The sequence below is a fragment of the Eulemur rufifrons genome, chromosome 23 (genome assembly GCF_041146395.1).
Source record: "Eulemur rufifrons isolate Redbay chromosome 23, OSU_ERuf_1, whole genome shotgun sequence".
In the NCBI taxonomy this organism is placed as follows: domain Eukaryota; kingdom Metazoa; phylum Chordata; class Mammalia; order Primates; family Lemuridae; genus Eulemur; species Eulemur rufifrons.
Window position 1 is genome coordinate 17,737,035 of NC_091005.1, and position 22,868 is coordinate 17,759,902.

The following is a 22,868-nucleotide window of genomic DNA, read 5'->3' on the forward strand; positions in this document are numbered from 1 at the left end:
AGCATTCAGAAAGATTTCATTTGACTAGTAAATTATTCCTTGCCTTGCCTTGGCATTTCTATATTTCACTTTATTTTGCCCTTAGGAAAAGTAGTGTTAGCATGTTGTATGCACTTTGATTTTAAGAATCAAACGTATCACCTCAAAAAAACGATGTATTTTTCAACTGCCATCCTTTTAAAAACAGCCTTATTTAGATAAAATTCACATACCATACAATTCACCAATATAAAGTGACCTGTTCAATAGCTTTTAGTATATTTACAACATTGTGTAACCATTACTACACCTGATTGTAGAACATTTTCATTGCCCCAAATAGAAACCCCACACCACTGAGGCACTGCTCTTCCTTCATTAACCCATCTTCCCAACCTGAGGAAACACTAAGCTACTTTCTCTCTATATGAGCCTCTTCTTTTTAAAAGGATATTTTGTAAATAAAAGTTTAACAAAACAATTATTAGTAGTCATAATCTTAATATAGTACTAAGCTAATTTTCCTAAATGGGGTTTTTAATTTATATATGAAATTAAATACTTAATACATCTTCCTCTTCTATGCAAATAACTATATGTATCCCATTATATATATATCTTTTATTCTGGAAAGATAAAAGGTAGTATTTCCAAAACATTTGTTTTTCAAATCTCTAGTATGCTTTATTGAATTTAATTGAAAATGGGGCAGCTTAGGGAATTTTTTTAGATAATTATTTTTAAAAAATTTATTGATACATAATATACATATTTATGGGGTACATGTGATATTTTGTCACATGCATAGACTGTGTCATGATCAAGTCAGGGTATTTAGCATATCCATTGCCTCCAGCGTTTATAATTTCTGAGTGTTGGGATCATTTCAAGTCCTCCCTCCTAGCTATTTTGAAATACACAGTATATTATTGTTAACTGTAGGCACTGTATTCTGCTATCAAACATTAGAACTTATGCCTTCTACCTATTAGCCAAACTCTCTTACTTCTGCCCACATGTGCACCCTTCCCTGACTCTGGTAATGATCGTTCTACTCTCTCCCTGCATGAGATCCATGAATTTTAAACCACCTTATCCACGGAATCCTCTCTTTTGAACTCCTGCAGCTTCAAGCTACTGCCTGCCTGCTAGGTTCTGTTCTACCTCCTGCTGCCTGCCCCTCCTTTCTCTAAAGGGGCCCAGGTTCTCCTCGGTGCTTCTTAGCACAGTCTGTAAAGAGCTGAGATACCGTATGCCATTAACATTATTTGATCATGGAAATATTGGACCTTGCTTTCCTTCTAATTGTTTTGAATTGGCAGTAATTTCTTAATCCAATAAATTTCCTTCAATTTGTACCTATTGTGAATCTGTAAAATAAGGTTTGTGAACTAAACCAAATAGACATTATTATGTGTGCGAGAGCATTGAAGATGCCTAAAGTAATAAATTGGCTTCATTTCTATAAAAGCATTCATTGTACAGATAGCAGCAATTCAAAGAATTGTTTATTTGTTTCAACTAGTTCCCTGAAGTCTTCTATGTGACTCTTTATTGAGCTGGTTATGATACGACGTGAAACAAATGAAATGTTTTGTTTTATACTAATATTATCTAATTTAACCTTTAAGTAACTCTGAATGTTCCTCTTTCTGTAGACAAAATAAGATTTCCTAATATTTCATAATTTAAAGTTATAGCTTTATTTTAATTTTTATATATAACATTTCAACAAAAAGGCATCTAATTCCTTCTAAGAACAGGTCAGGTAAGAACTTTTAAGAACACAGATGTGTTGTTTTCCCTGACTTGATATTTTGCGTTTTCTTGCATTTTTTCCTGAAGCATGTCTAAATGCAGAAATAGCTATAAAGAGGACATGAGGCATAGGCTTGACGTGACTGCTAACATAGAGTTTCATTTGACTCTGGGGAGGAAAGAAAAACTCAAAGTAAATTCTCAGCTGAATAAATCTATCTTTAAAATTGTCCACATACAAGCTGAGAGTTGACTTTTGAATCAGGTCCACAAGAAAACAGAAAAAAAAAAAAATAGAAGATGTAGGCATTGTTTGGTCTGGAATTTATAGAAAATAAATTAAAATCTAAGGAGCATGTATAAGCAGAGTCAAGTTTGTGATTTTTAACTATGTAGCTAGGTATCTGTTCTCTGCTAACATAACGAACTAACTGTTGTTTTGAAATTGCTGTTTTCCAACTCCAGAGGATCAATACATTTTTCTTCCAGGAAGGTAATTTAGATAGGAGAATTTTAGCCAGTGTTGGGAGTGTGTATGGGGCGGTTGCTTAAAACTAAAGATGGTATTTATGTTTGATGTGCTAAGAACTTGCTGGTGGCAGCAAGAATGCATAGTTCCTTTCTCTGATTACACTCCTCATCAACCACACATACTCAGTCAAATTTCACTCCTGTCAGCTCATGCTGTTGCATTTATATTTCATTTTCCATTCCTTTTGCTATATAAGATTTAAATTTTTTTTTCAAAAGGAAAGCTGTAAATATAAAAAAATGGGAAAGTGAAGTTAAGTTGTATCTGGACAGCAATTATAAGTAATTTTATAGTCTACATAATTTTTTTCGGATCTCTGAATTTATATCCCAACCTTTTTGAACATTTTCTGCCTCTTTTGAGCATTTGTAAACATTTTGAGAACGCTTTTCATCTACTGTGCATCTACTTCATTCTTATTAGCAAAATAAGATAATTTTGAATAAAAAGAGCATTTTCATGAGAATATTGGCATAGCGCAGAATAAGTTGTATCTTGGTTTTTAATTAGATGAGGATGTTTAGAATGCCAGTCTCTGTTTAGAAAATCACAAGGCCCTTTAATGAAAACAATTAGTTAAGAGTGTAGCTTTGTGAAGTGTGTCTGTTAGAAGTGTTAGGACAAAAAACACTGTGAGCTTCTTTAAGGCTTTTGTTATTCAAAGCAATGTAGGTGCTTAAATTTTCAAATTATAAAAAATTGTTTAGTAATTAATGTTTTGCAGATCTTTTCATAATATCACTTTGGCAGAGAATAGTATTTACGCTAAGAATATTTTTCTTAGATAACATTCAGACCATTTCTGTAGGAATCATTCCTTTTCTATGTAGGAAGGAACCCAGGATCTCAGTCTCTATAAAATCTCCAATATAGGCTCATGTCTTGCATACTACATAGCTAATAGAAAAAGAAAAAAAAAAGCAGATTTGTATAAATGAGCAACATTTTTAATAGTAAAAATGCTAAAAATAGAAAATGTCTGTCATTCATTTTATTTCATGAATGTGTTTTCATACTTTTTGAAATTTTTCCTTCTTTTTTCTTTAAACAGGGTCATTTTGGAATTCAGCTTCCTTTGATACTGAGGCTTCGTACCTTCATTTTCCTACTTTCCATGGAGAACTTAGTGCTGATGTGTCTTTCTTTTTTAAGACAACAGCTTCATCTGGGGTATTTTTAGAGAACCTGGGGATTACTGATTTTATACGGATAGAACTACGTTGTAAGTGTCCTTTCCCAAAGGAGTCTAGGGGATTCTATCAGAAGTAAATCCTTTTACTAATTTTTAAAATACTCATATGTCTACTTTACCAGTTGAATCTTTTCATGGTATCCCTTTGAAAAAATTCCATGATATTAACTTATACTTTTTGTAAGAAAATAATTAGATATTTGACATGGGATAATTTGGGAAATTATTGGTATTATCTTGACCCAATTTTTAAAAGCTTTAATTTCAAATAAGTAAAATTTAAAAAATTTTACCTAGTTACAAAATGACTTAAATCAAGGACTCATTTTGATATAGGCTGCTATTCATCTCTTAATATCCAATATATATTGCATATATTATACATATATATATGTATAATCTGAATCACTGTCACAATTATTTTTACATAAAATGCCAGATGCTATTTAGTTTTCTTGCCTTGGACAAGTAGTTTTACTTTTTATCAATATGAAACATTAACTCAGAGGATGAATTTCTCAAAATCTGTTGTTTTTTTTCTCCAAAATGCAAAGGTATTTTACTCTTTCATCCCACATCAGAAGACTTATTTCTGTACTGATGTCATTAGTTACTTCTACAACATTCAAACAATTATATTTAATAATTGTTATGTTGTGGTGCTATTCCTAAGTATATATTGGAGGCTCGGCACTCTTCCATGTGAACTCATTTGAACAATATTTATGTCTAATATTTCCAGCTCCTACAATAGTGACTTTTTCATTTGATGTGGGGAATGGGCCTTTTGAAATCTCAGTGCAGTCACCCACCCACTTCAACGACAATCAGTGGCACCATGTTAGAGTTGAAAGGAACATGAAAGAAGCATCCATTCAAGTGGATCAGCTCACACCAAAGACACAACCTGCTCCAGCAGATGGTCATGTCCTCTTACAGCTCAACAGTCAACTCTTTGTGGGTAAGTTCTCCTTTTAAGCAATTGGTCATTGGATTATATGATGTCAGTGCAGAGATGGGCTGAAATAAAATAATACCGACTGTAGAAATAATGATAATAACAACAAGCAGCAGTTAACAAACCACCATTTGTTGAGAACCTGTGTTCCAAACTGTGCCAGGTGTTTCAGTTGTTCCTCATATAACCAACCTGTGAAACGGGTATTATCCCTGTTTTGCAGGTAGCATACCTAAAGTTTAGGGGGTTGACTTGGCTTCAGAAGTCCACCTAGAAAATGAGATTCAAATTTGTCTTTGACTAATTCCTAAACTTGCAAACTTGCATTCTTAATATTACAGATTACATGATTTGTTCCAGTTTATTATTGCATTGGTGATTTAGTATGATATTTGAAGTGTTTATCTCTGTTCTTAGAATTGTTGAGGACCCCTCCTTCTGACTCCAGCTGATGCCCATCATTGGAATCCCCTCTCCACTACCACCGCATCTAAAACAGGCCAAGGGCAGGAAAAAATAAAAAGAGCACAGTGTGTAGCCTCTATAGCTTGTCTAGTTTCACCAGTTTCTCTGATGCGTTCCTTTATTTTGCCCATTTTTCTGATATCTTCTGGTCACCAACTTCTTATTTGTATCTGAATGTTGTTCCTTTCACTTGACGTTTATAAACTTGATAGTGGAATCCTGCTAGATGTGTTTGTTTTACTTTGCATCTTTGCTAATTAGTTTACAGAATTTATGGACCATTAAGTTCAAAGAATTATCTCTTGCTTGATCACTTCTCATGTATTTTAATGTAAATAAAGGCATAATACTATAAAGCAGAATAAATAAATTATTAGAAAGTATATTTCAGGCATTGTCAAGGGTTATATTTTTGAACAAAATTCATCAGATCCCCGTTATACCTTCTATTATTTAACAATCTCATTTTACCAGTGCTCTCTCACTGCAAAGGATGTTGCTGATTTGTATCATATTTGAGGAAGATATATTGGGGATTTCTCATAAATTTATGTACTTATTATTTCCATCATTTATTCTTTCTTTCACTCAATAAATAATGAACAGCTTCTATGAGACAGGCACTATAATAGACAATCTAATCATGATCCGTGGCCACTTGGCTGACTTATTTAAGGTTATGAAAATAATGAAGAATATATGAGAAGAAATATATAACTTTTCTTTTAATAACATGCTAGAAGCTCAGTCAGGAAATTGGCGAAGCTATTCTTGAATTACAAAAAAATGAGAGGTGGCCACAACAAAAGGTATGGCAATTTAAAATCTGTCAGTAGCTTGGGAATAGCCTTACTATTCTTGGAAATTGAGAGGCTGAAATAGTCCTGGAATTTTTCAGTGAAATATGCTGCAGTTTGCCTGTAGATGACCTTTCATTCTTGGTATGAATTTCAACTTCTTAAGAGAGCGGGTCACTATACATTGTGTCTGGTAGGAATCCTGGCCTTAATTTGATTTAAAGTAGTTATAATGAAGTACTAGTATAACATCAGAAAACTGCTTTAAAACAGATTTGAATCTTTTGGCATCAATCATGTGATGTAATTTTAATGAAGATCTATGAGATTTCATCTTTATTGAGGCAATTGTTTAGGCCTTTGTCATCATCGTATGTGTTCAGATTTAGGAATGACCATGTTACTTGAAAGTTTTAAAAACGGAGCCCTTGATTATGTTTAAGTCAAAGTCAAGGAAAATTAAAAAGAAAGATCTCTGGAAAAAAAGTTACATCTACTGTTAACAAAAATTTGTTTATACAGTTTCCTCCTTCCTGCTCACAGGTAACGGTGAGTAAATTGACATGATTTAATGTGGTGACACTAAGACAAAGACTCATAAAAAATAAAGATATGCAGTCTTGGGTAGAGAAAATCATGGACTGTCAAAAAGCCACATAAAGGGATTGTTTTTATCTTTACCTGTACTACAGAGCGGACTACTTTCTTAGGAAAGGCCCTTAATCAGTTAAGGCCCTTAATAGAACAATGCTTATAAGATAAAATATTAATTTATCAATTTACAACATTACTATCCAACAAATCAGATTTTTTTTAACTGGTAAATGAAGATATTTTTTCCCTGCAGGCAGACTCAGTGAAAGACAAATTATAATTAAAAAGGTTACACTGAATTAGAGCACAGTGGGTGAAAAACTAGTAAAAAATCAGTAGTAATTAGAGCTAATTTAATGAAACACTTACTAAGACCAAAAAGTTCTCTGCATTCCTAAGAGTATATTTATTTCAGTGGATGAGATAAGAGATAGCCAATAATAAAAAAATAAAACAAAAAAATCTCTCTATACATATTTAAACTTATACATGTATACACACATGTATGCACGCATGTACATGCGTACACACACCTATATGCATATATGAATTTCCAGATAATGATAAATGCTATAAAGTAAAAAGCAGAGTAAGAAGTCAAGCATCGATGCGAGTTGGGGACTTCTATTCCAAGTACTGTGGTCATTTGGCCAGAGGCCAGAAGAAGAAGAAGAAGAAGAGAGACCCTGTGAATATATGAAGGAACAGAATTCCAGATGGAGGGATCACACTCAAAATGGTGGGAATGAGCTTTAGGTATTCAGGGAACAGGGAGAAAACTAATGTGGCTGGAGGGAGTCAGTGTTAGGGAAAGCATGATGGGAAACAAGATTGAGTTATAATGGGTCTCCTACCGGCATGGTAAGGAATGTGCGCTTTAAGAGGTCAGAGGAGTGGCATAATTTAATTTACATTTTCCAAGACCTCTCTGACTGCTGTGAGGGAGTGGAAGGAGGCAATTGCAGCAGTTCATATGAGAGATAATAGTGTGCAGGCTAAAGTAGAAATGTTAAAATATAAGTAGGGACATATTTTTCATGTAGATGCACATAACTTGCTAATGAATCAGTTGTTGCTGTTAGTGCTTTACCACTTACCCATGACAATATGCTTGAACACAAGATGTTTCTTTGCAGGTTTCTGGGTTCCCCACCTGAGTTCTCAGTTTTTAATTTCACCTGAAGTTAGCTTCTCTTGTTTTCTTTGTTTGTCCTAATATAGAGCTGTGATTAGAGATGTTTCCTGGCCCCCAAACCCAGATTATATATACAAGCCATATTCTTGCCAGGCTGCAGAAAGCCTCTGGTCCTTTTTCATAGTGCAGAGAAAATCTCACCACCTTTCCCTCCTTCAGTGAGATACCACCTGCCCCGTAATCACACTCTTGCGGGGAAATGAGTCTGCTTTGTTCATTGATTTTGTTCTAGCACGTGTCATATGTAGAAAGACCTTTCTCTTGGAAACTGTTTCCTCACATATTGATACCTTCAGATATGTTAGACTTGAGTCTTGTTCTGCTCTCAGAGCTAGTGACTCCATGGGTTACTGGGAATCTCTACTTTAATCCAATATAATTGATTTTCTGGTTAAAGTTTTACAGGGTAATTTAATTTCCCTTACTTGCAAGTTTAAGAGTTTAATTTGAAATTCCTTCATCCATCTTAAAAATAATTATAGCTAATTAGTGTTTTCAAGTGTGCATAACAACTATCATTTGTATTTGGATATTAGGATGAATGAAGTAAATGTGATTGTGGAAAGTCAGGGTATAGTTTTCAGCATGACTTTACTCTTCTAATGAAAATGTTTTAAACTAGAGACTAATGATGATGATGATGATGTTTGAACCAGTTTTGGGATCTAATGTACAACATGAGGACTATAGTTAAAAAAATTGTATGGTATTTGGGACTTTTGTTAAATCAGTAGATTTTAGCTGTTCTTGTCATAAAAAAAGTAACTGTGCGGGATGTTATATATGTTAATTTGCTTCGTTATAGTAACCATTTTACTATTTGTATCCCATAACATCATGTTGTAAACCTCAAATATACACAATAAGATTTATTTTAAAAATGAATAAATTACGTGGAAATACAAATTTTATAATGTAGGACAAAACTGAAAGACTAAGTCAGTCTAAGACAGATTATGTTACTGTCCCAGCGTTTAGTAGCTTTTATCAAAAATGCGTCTTCTTTTTTGTATATAAATTTAGCAGAAAAATTTGTTGAATATTTCAAATAGCAAATAAAGTTATCTTAAAATATAACAGACATGAAACATCAGAAATTTCAATAACACAGAGATATATTAATTTGAGATACTATCTTTACCACTTTTACCCACAAATACAATGTTGTAGATATTTGAATATATATTAATTTGAATTTAAATTATATTCTCTATCTCACTGACAAGGTCTCTGTTGATAATATCTATTAGCATTACATTTTTTTGAGATTAACATTTTTGGTAATTTTTCAGAAGTGGCTACTGTAATGAGATAACATGAAAGGGTCCAATGTGCTTTCTCCATTGCTTGTTTTACCAGCTCTACTGAAGACCAGTCATAAAGTGTATTCACATCTCAGGATGAAACGCTGAGGAAAGATTAATGCTTTAATTTCTGAGCAAAATCAGGAAAAATAAATAGAAAGCACTTTTAAAAAATGTGATCCAGCTGGGCAGCAATTATATATGACAACTGAAATAGGAATAAGGAAATGATAAATGGAGTTTCGGAGATGAGACTAGTGTTAGCCTACACCCAAGAAATATGAAACAGAAGGCTTTTTAACAGTCCCCGAGGTTTCAAATATCAGAACTATTATCTTCAACTAATCTAAACTGTCAGATGCCATGCAAAGTGAGGGAAGAATAAAATAATGAACAAAAACTCTTTTATGAGTAAGTGAAAAAATGAACACCAATGTAATGTGGTAGTCAGATTAGAAACAATGAGCGCCAACTCAGTGAACATCTCCTCCTGTTCTCCAAATAATTCCAGCCATCACATCACATTGCTTTTTATAATGAAAAGGATGGTTCACCTTCTGTTTGTAGCTTTGCCTTCTCCATTCTTGTTCTTAATTGTGACATTGGATCTTTACTGTTCTTTTCACATTCTTTCGTTTTGTCTTTCCTGTGTGTGTGATTTATGTGTATCTTAAATAGTCCTATTCAGAGCTGCTACTCATTACCTTGAAGAAATAAGTTTAGTGACCTGATGCTAATCAGTGTATTGAACATGTGCCCTTGACCTTGTTAGCACTGAGAACCCAGTGTCCAGTCACTGCTGTTATCATAGGCTCACAAACCTTCTGCAGCCACAGAAATGATGGAGAGAAGAGAATCAGTCATTTTTTTAAGCTGAAATGTGACAGTGGTCATTTTCTATTTCGGTTTGTAAACTCAGCATTTTCCTTAGAAGCTTCTTAAATTAGCCTTGAATTGATTTTCATTCAACCAGCTCTGCAATTTTTGTTTCCAGTCTAAATTCTTTTACTGACAGGTTTTTTAATGGAGCTAACTTTATTTCAATACTTTGTGACTTAGAACCTGGAGGAGAAGGTAAGACCCCTGACATAGTCAGAAGTCATTTGTGTTGCATTTGAATTGCATCAGATTTGAAAATATTTATTGAGTATCTAGAGTGAACAATTCCTAAAAACCATACACAAAGGTTAATGTTGAACTCTAAGCATATTGAAACTCTGAGACCATAGTTATTAATCTTACCTGTTTTTTTGATGAACATGTCCTTGCATTTTTGTTGGATAGGTACCTAGGAGTGGATTTATTGCATACATGCATTACTGCATATATATTGCATATAGCGTATATGCATGTGCTAAGCATTAGGAGATACTGCCACATCACTACTGATCATTGGAATATCTACCTTTATGAAGTGGCTGTTCACATCTGTTGCCCATTTTCTATAAGGTTGTCGTCTTTATTTTAAGCAAAATTATGAGAATTCTTTATGTATTTTGGATGAGTCCTTTTCATATAAATTTATTACAAAATCTTCTCTGTGAAGTGATTGTGCATTCATATTGTTAATTGTGTCTTTTGATGAATGGTTCTTAATTATAATATATTCCAGATTTTTCTTTGTTTTAACTCCAGCTTTTGATATGCTAAAATAGAGTTATGGGGAAAGAATATCAAGCAGCCTTATATTTGAATAATTTTTATTGCAGCCTAATTTTCTTTTGTAGTAAATGTGTTCCCCCATTACCAATTCAGTACAATAAAGGTCACATTTCTCTTTAATGTGATCAAATCATTTATTTTAATTATGTGCTTCTTCTCTTCTTGAGTTATCTTTTTCTTTATTAACCTAAGAACCCCCCAGTGTACTTTTCCATGTCCAGTGGGTAAATCTTTGTGATCATAGACTGAAGTCAGAATTCAGATGAGATATCTTGAGACAAGAAATTATAACTAATACCACCAACAGTTCATTTCTTTAAAATAGACTTTAGTACATTCCAACCAGAGAGCTGCTGTGGCCTCAATATGTGAGAAGTCTAAATAGACCCATTCTTTCTGCTGTAACTACCACTGGGGCATGTTCTCTGCACTAAGTTTGGTTTGGGGAAAAATGACAGAATTTTCTGCCTAGGACACTATTGCTTACACCAGCTGCCTTTTAAAATCATAATAGTTCTTTGAACATGAGAGAGAATAGAGAATAGCCCTACGCTTTTAGGATTTTGCTTAATGAGGAACATCTCATTGCAAAATTGTAGGTGGGATTCCACTTTCACAGACCTCTACATTAACTGACACCACCATTTCTGCCAATAGGTAAAGGGCTAACTCAGTCTCTACTCCACACCTAGCAAAGTTATTCAGGTGCGAGACCTCCATACTGTTATGTAAGTAGACAGGTGCAGTTATATTCAATCACATAGAAAGGTTAGGCATTTGTTTCACAAGATACTCCGTGTTTGTGAAGTTCTGAAATTCATTATATCTGAAATAGCTTGGCAGGTAAATTGATATAAAATTAATTGGAAGATAGTTTCAAACATAATAGCTCAGTGGAAACATCCAGAATCAATTAATCAAACTGCAACTCATTTTAATTGGACATACTCTAACCCTGAAAAGGCACTGGAATCTTTAATTAAGCTTTCAAGCCCAATTCTATTTACACTGGGCATGCTTTTCAGAAGAGTTACATCTGGGAAAAAAAAAACAAAAAACATTAACTTGAAACCTAATGGTAAAGTAAAAACCCTCAGTACATGTATGATACAACTGTTTGTGTCTAATTAGACATTATGTTTTCTGATCATTTAAAAAGGTAGTTTAAAACTATTTGATTAGGTAAACAACTCTTTAAAAGTACAGAATAAAAAGTTCTGTTTACAAAGTTGGGTGCTGATTTTCTTCTATTACAAATACTTTTTTTTTTTTTTTGAGACAGTCTTGCTCTATTGCCCCAGCTAGAGTGCGGTATCATCATAACTCACTGCAACCTCAAACTCCTGGGTCCAAGCTATACTCCTTCCTCAGCCTCCCGAGTAGCTGGGACTACAGGCAGATGCCACCACGCCTGGCTAATTTTTTCCTATTTTTATACAGACAGGGTCTCGCTCTTGCTCAGGCTGGTCTCAAGCGATCCTCCTGCCTCGGCCTGCCAGAGTGCTAGGATTGCAGGCATGAGTCACCATGCCCGGCCTTCTATTACAAATACTATTTTAAGCATATATTTCATACACGTATGCATTTTTTTTCTTGCAATTAATGGTAACCCCATGCTCTGACCTTCTCCACCTTGTGTCTATTTTTACCATTAAAACCATGTAGTAATCTCATGTTTCCCTGTCTCAATTTGTTACTAGACTGTGAGCTCTTTGACAGCAAGATCAATTGCATATAATTTTGTATCTCCAGTGTCAGACCCAGTGCCCAGCAAAGAGCTGCTACATAAAGTGTGGTGAACTGAAATTCCATTCAAACCAAAGATGATCTGAGGTATAGAAGAAAATGGAAGAGCTCTCTTTTTCCACTATATTGTGGTGTGAAGAGACAAGGGGCTTCCTTGGAATGAAAGGCTACCTCTGGGTTCTAATCCTACCTCTGCTTCTAATTTTCTAATAGTTCCTCAGCAGCACCTGGACAATCCCTGAAATTCTCTATACTTCTAGTTCCCCATCATCCATTATAAACTAAACAAGCAAAAACAAGTTAGAACAGTTGGAAATGGACTGTAGTCAGTTACTGGACCCCAAGTTGTTTAGTTATTAGGTCATTAAGTATGAAATGTCCTATTTTGAATCACAAATGTAGTTTCTTATATCTCAAACAAGAAGCAGTACAATTAATCGAAGTATGAACCTATGCTATTGACACAGTTGATAGTCTCAGGTCGCCCATGTGGCTCATTTTCAAGATTAAAATCACCAGAATGGAACTTCCCAAACCATCGACATACTTGAGTGTTCATTAGCCACATCCTTCCCAAACACTTTGCTGATATTTTTAGCTGTCTGTGCTGCGTTGGTTCCAGGAAAGAACTCATACTTGAAAATAATACGAGTTTTTGATTTATCCCTGGTTTCACAAAAATTGCTGTAAAAAATTTTTGAAAGAGAACAATAAGCCAAAATGTGCATTTGAAAGACTAAGGAAGTACCTTTACAATAAAAATAAAGCAAGAGGTGTCAAAGTGAAATGTCAGCGATACCAACTGTCAAACTTAGTACTTAAGGCAATTGGACATTTCATACTTTAATGGCCTAATATTATTATGTTACTGGCAGAATGAGGTAAACCCTCAAATGAGAAAGGCTGTGAATGTTTCAGGGGAGCAAATGCATAACAAAGTGACTTAATGTTACTGATAGCATAGACTCTATATGATTTGATGTACTATAACATAACCATGATTTGATGTACTATAACATAAAGTACACCGGTAATACACCTCTAATCCAAACTTCACAGCACCTTGCTCCCTCCAAAATGTTCATGTGACAAAGCCAAAACCCAGGCTGCAGGCTGCCTTACTCAGGAAAGAAATCTCCAACAAGGATGCCAAAAGAATCTTGGCCAAAAACTTTGAGCCCTGGGAACTCACTGAGTTGAGTCAGCAGAGTGGGAGAATAGGAAGCTGTGAAACTAAGGTGAGTAGCCGCTTTAATGTGGAACAAAAAGAGAGAAGTCCTGAGAATAAGGGCAGAAGAGAGACTTAAAGAATGGGTTGTCCTCAAAAAACTACAAACAGAACTACCATATGATCCAGCAGTCTCACTACTGGGCATTTATCCAAAGGAAAGGAAATCAGTATATTGAAAAGGCATCTGCACCCCATGTGTATTGCAGCACTATTCACAACAGCCAACATAAGGAGTCAACCTAGGTGACCAGAAACAGATGAATGGATAAAAAAACTGTGGTATATATACAAAATGGAATACTATTCAGCCACAAAAAGAAGGAAATCATGTCATTCACAGCAACATGGATGAAACTGTAGGACGTTGTGTTAAGTGAAATAAGCCAGGAACAGAAAGTTCTATATCAAATGTTCTCACTCATATGTGGAAGCTAAGAAAAAGTTGATCTCATAGAAGCAAAAAGTAGAACAGAGGACACTAGAGACTGGGAAAGGTAGTGGGGAAAGGGGTATAGGGAGAGATTTGTTAGAGGATATAAAATTACAGCTAGATAGGAGAAATAAGTTGTAGTGTTCTATACTACTATAGGATGACTACAGTTTACAATAATTCATTGTCTCAAATAGCTAGAAGGAATACATTGAATGTTCCCAACACGAAGAAATGAAGAATGTTTGAAACGATGGCTATGCTCATTACATTGATTTGATCACTATATATTATATGTATTACAACATCACTGTGTACCTCATAAATATGTGCAATTATCATATATCTATTAAATTTTTTATATAGTTTATTCAGAAATGTTTATTGGATTTGGGCCTCATTCTTGGTCTCAGAGATGCAAACATCCCTGTGTGGCAGAAGGTGGTCCCCTCCTTCAACCCTGAAGCCCTAAGCCCTCATCTGCTACTCCTATGATGTAATGTGGTTTAATGAATAAATGAATAAGTGTATTAGTGATTGCACAGTGATTATGTGTCTGGCACTGATCTTTGTGCCGAAGATATAACAGTAACTGTAGTAGCCCTTGTCAAATGTATGCCCTAATGGAGAGAGACAAAATGAGTTAGTAAAATGTAAAGCTGAACAGGTGGTAACAAGGACCTGCTTATTTATCATCTTTATGGCAAATTTTTTTGACTCTGAAATAAAAAACAGCTGTTTAATCTTTGAGGCTAAGGAGATCCATGTCTCCTTTAGAGGCCCTTGGACCTTCGAATTGCCTCTCAGTAGAATTGTTGAGGTTATTTAGACTAGGGTACTATTTTCCCACTTCAATTTCTGCGCATTAATTCATGGTATTCCTGGACACAAATTTATGTGTAAGTTCACCTGGGGCTTACATTTCTTCCAGGGTAGTGTTTATACAATGATGGTCAAGGGATCAACTAAATAAGAATCACCTGTGACATGGCTTAGTAATTGTTTAGATGCATAATCCTATTTTTGGACCACAGCATCAGTATTTCTTGGAGTGAGCTTCTGAGCCTATCTTTAAGAGGCTCTCCATGATTCTTAAAGTATTTCTTAAAGTTTGAGAACCTCGGTCTTAGGACAATGGGATCAGATTTCACCCAAATGTTGTAGACCTCTTCAAGGGTGACTTGATAAATACATAGGGATGTATGTTCAACATTACATCACTTGTTTCTTCATCAATCCTCTTTTGCAATTTTGTTGAAAATCTTTCCAAGCATAAAAAAATGAACACTGGACCAAGCTTTAGAAAAAAATATCACTGGGAAATACGCCAGACAAAACAAATAATCTGATAGTGACAATCTTTTTGATGAATGGATAACAACCAAAAGACCACATCAATGCATAGTCAGAAGAATTCAAGGATTCCTTCATAATTCTCACAAGGTTAAAACTGTACCAGAATCAGTTTTTAATAAATGAAGGACAAACCACATTAACTCATCAATGTATGCTTAAAGTAAAATTGAAAAAAACAATAGTTTCTATATAAAAATAAGATATAGGCTTTACTTTGTTCTTTGAAGTAAAGAGACAAAAAAAAACTTCCCCAGTTTAAAAATTAATAAATCTTTCTTAGAAAACAAATATGTAACAAATTCAACTTTAAAAAAAAATTAATGTTTTATCTTCTTGAAGTCTATATTTGGTTATGAATTGTGTTTCTAAAATTATATTTGCTCATCCAACTTTTGCTGTTCTCTATAAGGCCTCAGTTTTGTTTGGTCTTTAAATCCTGAATAAAACACCTAGGAACATGTTTCCATTTGCAGTATTTCCCTTTTAGGTGGAACGGCCACCAGACAGAGAGGCTTCCTGGGCTGCATTCGGTCTCTGCAGTTGAATGGGATGACCTTGGATTTGGAAGAAAGGGCCCAGGTGACTCCAGAGGTGCAGCCGGGTTGTAGGGGACATTGCAGCAGCTATGGAAAGTTATGCCGCAATGGAGGGAAATGCAGAGAAAGGCCCAGTGGGTTCCTTTGTGACTGCACTTTCTCTGCATACACAGGGCCATTCTGCTCCAATGGTAAGTGTGACATACATGAGATACTGTAACAGGAAAACTTATGCAATCTGAATCAAACATCTGGCGGTTCTTTTCTGTGTAGCTATTGGAAAGAAAATTACCTCTATTTCTAAATTTCTTTTGGAAAGTATCTATGTAATGCCAATAATATTTCATTATTTAGATTATTTGACTCAATTCTTGAAAAACTAGTGTCTGTTGCTGATAACATCACTAATAGTTGCCTCCAGGTGTCTTAAAGTGTTAAGTGCTCAATCTGCTTTCTTCCGTCTAATGTTGAGTCTTTTAAATAATACAGCTGCCAGCAACCTGTCCCACGTGGCAGTTCTCTATTTTAAAATCTTTAAAAACGTTATTATTTTTTATGAAGATACTCGACAATGCAAGGGAATTTAGAAATCATTGTTTCTGTATTCCGTTTGTTTGGGTTTTTTGCCCAAATACTTTGGCTAGAAATATAAATAACTTTTCCATTAAATATTGATGCATAACAAAATAGAGACACCGAGACATTGTATTGTGTGGTATATTGAATATCTGCAGGACAAATAAAATAGAATATTTTTCAGCTTTTCTCATTCACTGATCTATGTCATGAAAGAAAGAAAGAACTGAGTGTAGTGTTAAGTGTTCTGGACAGACTTCTCTGAATATACAAGTAATTATTATAGTTTCATAGCTCCTCATAGAAAACGGACATCCAATTTAAATTCAATTTCTTTATTTAAGTGTCTCTGGGCTACTGAAGCTTTCTCTGAAGGAGGTGAACAAAAACTGGCTCCAAATTGAAGCAACTCCTGATTTGCAAAGAAAACATTGGGATGAGTTAATGAAAAGTTGGCCATAATGGGCTTTTCAACTCATCTGTTTTTTTTTTTTTTCAGGAATCATCTATAATTTATAAATCAACTTGTGATAATAATCATATGCTACTGCTACCATTCTAGACTTTTCATGTTTAAAGTTAGAATTAAGACCACCTCTTTATAAGAACATGTCTTCATTTGAAGTAATTTCCGGTTCATCTTGCTAAGTGCAATCAGAAATGTTCCTCTGTTTGCATATATTATATTGGCTATTAAAAGTATATTCTAGGTAATAAAAACAATAAAGCAAACAAGCAAAAACATCCCTGAAATTCAAGGGAGTCTGGACATGGCTATCTCACCCAGTAAGCATTATCTACAACTTGTGCTAAGCAACCAGCCCTTTATAGGAATGGAGAGAAGCAGGTTCGAAACTAATAATTCCTCCAACCATTTGAGAGGGAGAGAGAGAATTTGGAATGTGAATCTCACACAAGGGAAATATATGCTTTCATAAAATACTTTAAAAGAGGCTACATAGTTTCTTTTGTTGATCCCATTTCCCTCTTTCATATTAATACTAGACTTAGCTTTTTTTTTGTAGTGCACAATAAATATGAGAAAATGTTTGGATGTAGAGGAAAATTTTCTGCCTGTTGATCCTGGAAGGGAAGAGAATCCTTCAAACTTTCTTCTTTCCTAACTATTGCAGGAAGACTACTGTACCCTGACTATAAAATAGTAGATAAGAGTTCAATTTTAAATAAGAAAGTGATGATCGAGGAGGTAAAAGATGAGAAGCTTGGTTTATGTCTGAGCTCGGCTAAGAAAGCATTTAGCTTTCAGTTGTAAAATTATCCTAGTGAATTAATAATATGTCATTTTAACAAAACGCCATTTGAAAGATCATTATGAAGGCTTTTTTAATTTACTGTGTTATTCACTTCTAGTTTGGGGTTGTTTCTGCTAGCTATGCAATTCATTGCTTTAAAAAATTGAAAATCAGTTAAATAACTAAAACAAGATCCTTGTACTTAAATTTTCTGAACATAAAATGTCCATGTTATTTCAGAGATTTCTGCGTATTTTGGATCTGGCTCATCTGTGATTTACAGTTTCCAAGAAAATTATTTTTTAAGTAAAAACTCCAGCTCCCACGCTGCTTCATTTCATGGTGATATGAAACTGAGCCGAGAAATGATCAAATTTAGCTTCCGAACAACACAAACACCAAGCTTGCTGCTTTTTGTGAGCTCCTCTTACAAAGAATACCTTTCAGTTATCATTGCCAAAAATGGTGAGTGTGTTTTTAGATGAGAGACAGAAAATTAAATTAGAACATTAGGGCAGTAACAATATGGATGGGTCTTGCCTTCTTGCTTCTCAAACCACAGACAGGGAAAGAAGAATATGCCTGCTTTTTGTATTCATTTTCCTTTTTAGTACTGTCCTATAAGTTTAATATAAAAGGATTACTTAAAAAATTAAGATGCCTTTATCTCTTTATACTTTTGCTAATTTTACAGATGCAATGTAAAATTTTACTTTATTTATATAAAATATGCACTATATTTTATTATCAGAAGCTCTTGACTATTCCATGTGAATATCACTATTGGTTTTGTGGTTCATTTTGAAATAAGATGTCTTGTTGCACAATAGCAAATATTTCCTCCAAATCTAAGTGAAGACATATTAAGGGAGTATTAATAAACCAGTACTATGTGTAAGAAAATGCCCACAAGATGATCTGTCAGTCCTGATTTTAGGCAATAAAGTAGTCATTGGAAATAATGGTATATCCGTGGAGGGTAAGGGTTTGTAGATTATGAAATGTGTTTGCTGCAAAAACCTTGTCACAGAAAACCATTTATTGCTATTTTCATTTTCCCTGTATCTGGATGAAAGATAAAAATCTTAGAAATACATTGTCTAGGTAATAAGAATAAACAAACGTACAAGCATGTGAATTATATCATTTCAACTAATCGATTGTGGCCCAAAGACACTGAATACCAAAATAAGAATAATACGTTTAATAAGTATATTTACCTTCATTGTACATTTTGAGCGTGCAACTTATCTATCTGTTAGAACATTTTCTTGGTATCCCGTAAAATATATTAGTTGACACCTCTGCAGACAATTAAGTGAGTTGTATTAATTCTAATGGCAAGTTAGGCTTATGGCCATTCACTTTAGCTAACTTCATTTCAAAGTCTATGACTATGTCCACTTGGATATATTTCTTGTCTTTAGTAAAAATATATTTGCTTTTAATAATTTCATTAATCAATTATATTTCAGGAGTGTGAAATAATGTTTTTTCAAAAGATAAGATTATAGAAACAATATAATTGTAATAGTTTGCAATAGTTTGGCATTTCAGAAATACTTGATCTTGTTATGTTTTTAAGTTAGAGGCTAGAGCAGAGATTTGCATATGCTTAATCTGAGTTTACTTTTAATGAAGAAAATTAAAGATTTGCAGGAAAGAGACTGCTTATGAACATCAGGCTTGGTCTTGATTTTGAAAATACAATATTGCAATTTCATTTAGAAACTTACTTCTAGGAATTATGATTGGAAGGTATCTTCCAAATGAACTATTGTCTATTGTAATTTTTTTCTCAGAAATGAATAAATAACAACCACCAAAGGACTGTGATTTTTTGTAAGTAGTTCTTAAAATACATTTTTTACTAAAAATGTGACTTTTTTCTATTTTAGGAAGTTTGCAGATAAGGTACAAGCTAAATAGATATCAAGAACTTGATGTTGTTAACTTTGATTTTAAAAACATGGCTGACGGACAACTTCACCACATAGAAATTAACAGAGAAGAAGGAGTGGTCTTTGTAGAGGTAATACAGTAAATTCAACAGAAGCAACAGTTATAATGATGACTGTCCAGGACCTACAGCAGAAATTTGATAATGAATACAATAAGCAGAGATACTTTCAGTGGTCTTTTTTTTATAGATCATAGACCATCAAATATGGTCAGGTTTTTTTTAAGCAATAATATTCTATCTAATATATTATTAATATCTGATACTTAAGACACCAACTTTTCTTACTTGTTTTACTTTGCTCAGGAGGGGAATGATATCTGGTTTATCATAGTGTACTAATGGTAGGACCATCGCTATTACAATAAAACCAGTTTACTTTAGATGGGTATAAGTGCAGTGAAAGTTCTCATGCAGAAAATAATAATTGCAATATCAGAATACATTTTTTAAAATGACGTGAGCCACAGCAAAGAAAGAATTATGCACTCAGGTTGGTTTTTAAGAAAATCACTAATGTTTCAGTGTTCTACGTAGAAGAACATTTCTTAGCTGCTTGACTTAAGTAAAAAGACCAAGCTAAGTAAAGGTATTGAGGTGAGAAATAACTCATTGTCTTCTTTTTGCCTTATCAGTTTTGGGTTCCTTATGTGATGGAAAAAACTAAAGCAATATAAGGGGACAGAAGGTGGAGTACAGTGGTATCTGAGGGTAGTATAGAAATAGTTTAGAGAAACCTTTCTAAATGACTAGCTCTTTAAAATTTGTTATTTGTTAAATTTTTGGGACCATGCTCACAGTTGCTTAATTTGTCCTTTTCTTTTTGTCTTTACTTCCTATCTTCTCAACAAAATGGCATCCATTTGTCTCATGTAATAATTTTGTAGATTGATGAGAGTACAAGGAGACAGGTTCACCTGTCATCAGGCACAGAATTCAGTGCAGTCAAATCTCTGGTACTGGGCAGAATTTTAGGTAAGTAAAGGAAACTACCTTTCTCCTAACCATGATACATAAACGTGCATCAGAAGTCATATCGCATGCACACATGTGCACACACACGCACAATTCATCATGCCGGAAGAAATCCCTTGCGTTATTTAAACTATGAAGTGAGTGATAATCCAGGTGAAGGCGTATGTAATTATGAATAGGGGTCCCTGAGAGGTTAGCGAGCATCTTCTTTTGATGCGATGGTCACCCTGGCCTCTGTCATGTATCAGTCCAGCCTAAGGAAACATGATATTGTTCTCCCACTTCAAAAATATCAAGTAATAGAGGTAGAAATAACAATGTATCTATTAATCAGGTGCCACATGTACAAATCTTCATCTAATAATAAAACTAAGATCTGAAAGAAATGGAAGGAGAATGCAATTGCTTTTCTCCAAGTTAGTGAACATGCTTTAGGTTATGCTTGGATCCTGTTGGCCTTGTTGTAGTGTTGTGGTTTGCAGCCACGCTTGATCAGACTTGATCTACATGCTTTTATATTATTATTTATTTCCATCAGTGACTTCTGATAATGGAACTGATTTCTTTTTACATTTACCAACAAGGACTAAAATGGAAACAAGGAAGTAAATTTTAAAAGATATTTTCTTTTTAGCTGTAAATAAATTATAAAGAGTATTGATATTTCACATTGTTTGGCTTCTTGTAGTCTGGTTTTCATTCTTAGCCTGATACTTGACAGGAACCTGGAATATTTTGTCCAAGATAGTAAATGGATTCTTATTTTTGACCTTTTCAGTTATTTGTACCTCTATTAATCATTCCTTATGTTCCCTTCACGTAATCTCAGAACCTTGAAAATGTTTGATTAAACCCATGGGTGAATGATCAAAAATATTGGCCCTTGAGAAAGTTAATAGTTAAGTTTATAAATATTTATAGACTTTCAAGTACTATGATGAGAACCAAGATTATGTGTTCTTATTCTCCAAACAAACAGGGGAAACATCATGAATTGCAATGCTCTTCTGCTATGCTATCGTGGATATAAAAAACATGTGCAGAGTACTACTTAGATATTTGGATGCTTAACTTAGATATTCTAAGTGAGTCTCACAGTGTTAATTATATAAATCCAACTGTTTAAGGCTGACATGTATATCACTTGCTCTAAGGATGCATATATGGTCAGTAACACATTTGGCATGAAATGGTTATTCTACTTTATTTTGTAAAGCTTTAAAGTTGATTCAGATCTTGTCCCCTGATGTCTAATTAACAGATAAGAAGGTATACACTCTTGAGTCTGTGCACATGAGCATTAGTTTTAGACTAAACTTCAAATGTATAGGAAAAATGGCTAGGTTTTCAGTTAAAACAAAAAGGGAATATATTTCGTTATTTCATATTTGGCAGTGGGAACTATTTATAGGTATTTCAGGACACTGTAGAGGACACTGATCTCTACAAATTGGCTATTTTACTTTGGATATGTAACTAAGATATTCTGAACATCATTTTAAAAATAGTTAGAGGGTTTCATTCCATTGCTAACTATAGCATAACATAGGAAGCCAAGGAGAATGTAAAAAAATCTAAACAGACAAACAAGCAGCATCAACAACAACAAAACCCCAACCATTTTAACTGTGGGGTCTATCTGCTTCCCTATGGCTCTCAGCCGGGGGAGGTCTGTGTGCAGGTGTCTGGGGAAAAGATGAGGTGAGAGTCCTAGGGCGATTCGGGATGAGGCAGAGATGAAGGGATTAGAGGGTGGAGCCTTGCCCACTGCAATGGGACCGTCTGCCCGAACACTTCTGTGCTGAACATCGGGCTCATGGAAGACTCTGCTCCCCATCTGTCTTTCACTAAGCCGACCTTTGCACATGACTGTTGTTAGTCATAGAATTAAAAGTATGTGCAAGTGATCATACTGGAGAAGTCTCCATCCCCCAAACTCTACGTTAGTATAGTAGATGCCATCAATGAGTGAACTGTGAGCTGATAGTGCATTCATAGATATCAATTAAGTACGTTTTCTGTGCAAGATATTATGCCATTATGAGTTGAAATATATTAATTATAGTATTAAAAAATTGGGAAAATGATATGCATTCTATGAGGAGGATGGTATTAACCAAATAGTGGGATAGCATTCAAAATATAAGTACTTGTTTCCCCTTTTGTAAATGAATATGAGAGATAGTAATATAGAAATAAAGATGTTAATATTTTACTCGAGTTGCATATTATTCAAATACATATCACTCATGCTGAAAAATAAGATTAAAATCCAAATTGAGCAGTAGACTTTATAGTCCTAATCAACTCATTCTCCTAAAAGTATAAGTGATAATTATTAAGTATGTGCCTAAGGTGTGGATCTTGAC

General features: G+C 34.2%; 1 protein-coding gene across 8 annotated transcripts in view; it reads left to right on the top strand.

Moving 5' to 3' along the window:
* Positions 1–22,868, top strand: part of CNTNAP4 (contactin associated protein family member 4) — a 237,728-nt gene that overhangs the window by 198,017 nt on the left and 16,843 nt on the right. For 7 of the 8 annotated variants that reach the window (XM_069456618.1, XM_069456620.1, XM_069456622.1 and 4 more), the window contains 6 exons: positions 3,321–3,491; positions 4,204–4,422; positions 15,687–15,926; positions 17,805–18,029; positions 19,463–19,596; positions 20,412–20,499. In XM_069456618.1, coding sequence (XP_069312719.1) covers positions 3,321–3,491; positions 4,204–4,422; positions 15,687–15,926; positions 17,805–18,029; positions 19,463–19,596; positions 20,412–20,499 — 1,077 coding nt within the window. The remainder of the gene's footprint in view (positions 1–3,320; positions 3,492–4,203; positions 4,423–15,686; positions 15,927–17,804; positions 18,030–19,462; positions 19,597–20,411; positions 20,500–22,868) is intronic. The other variant, XM_069456623.1, reaches the window with a different exon arrangement.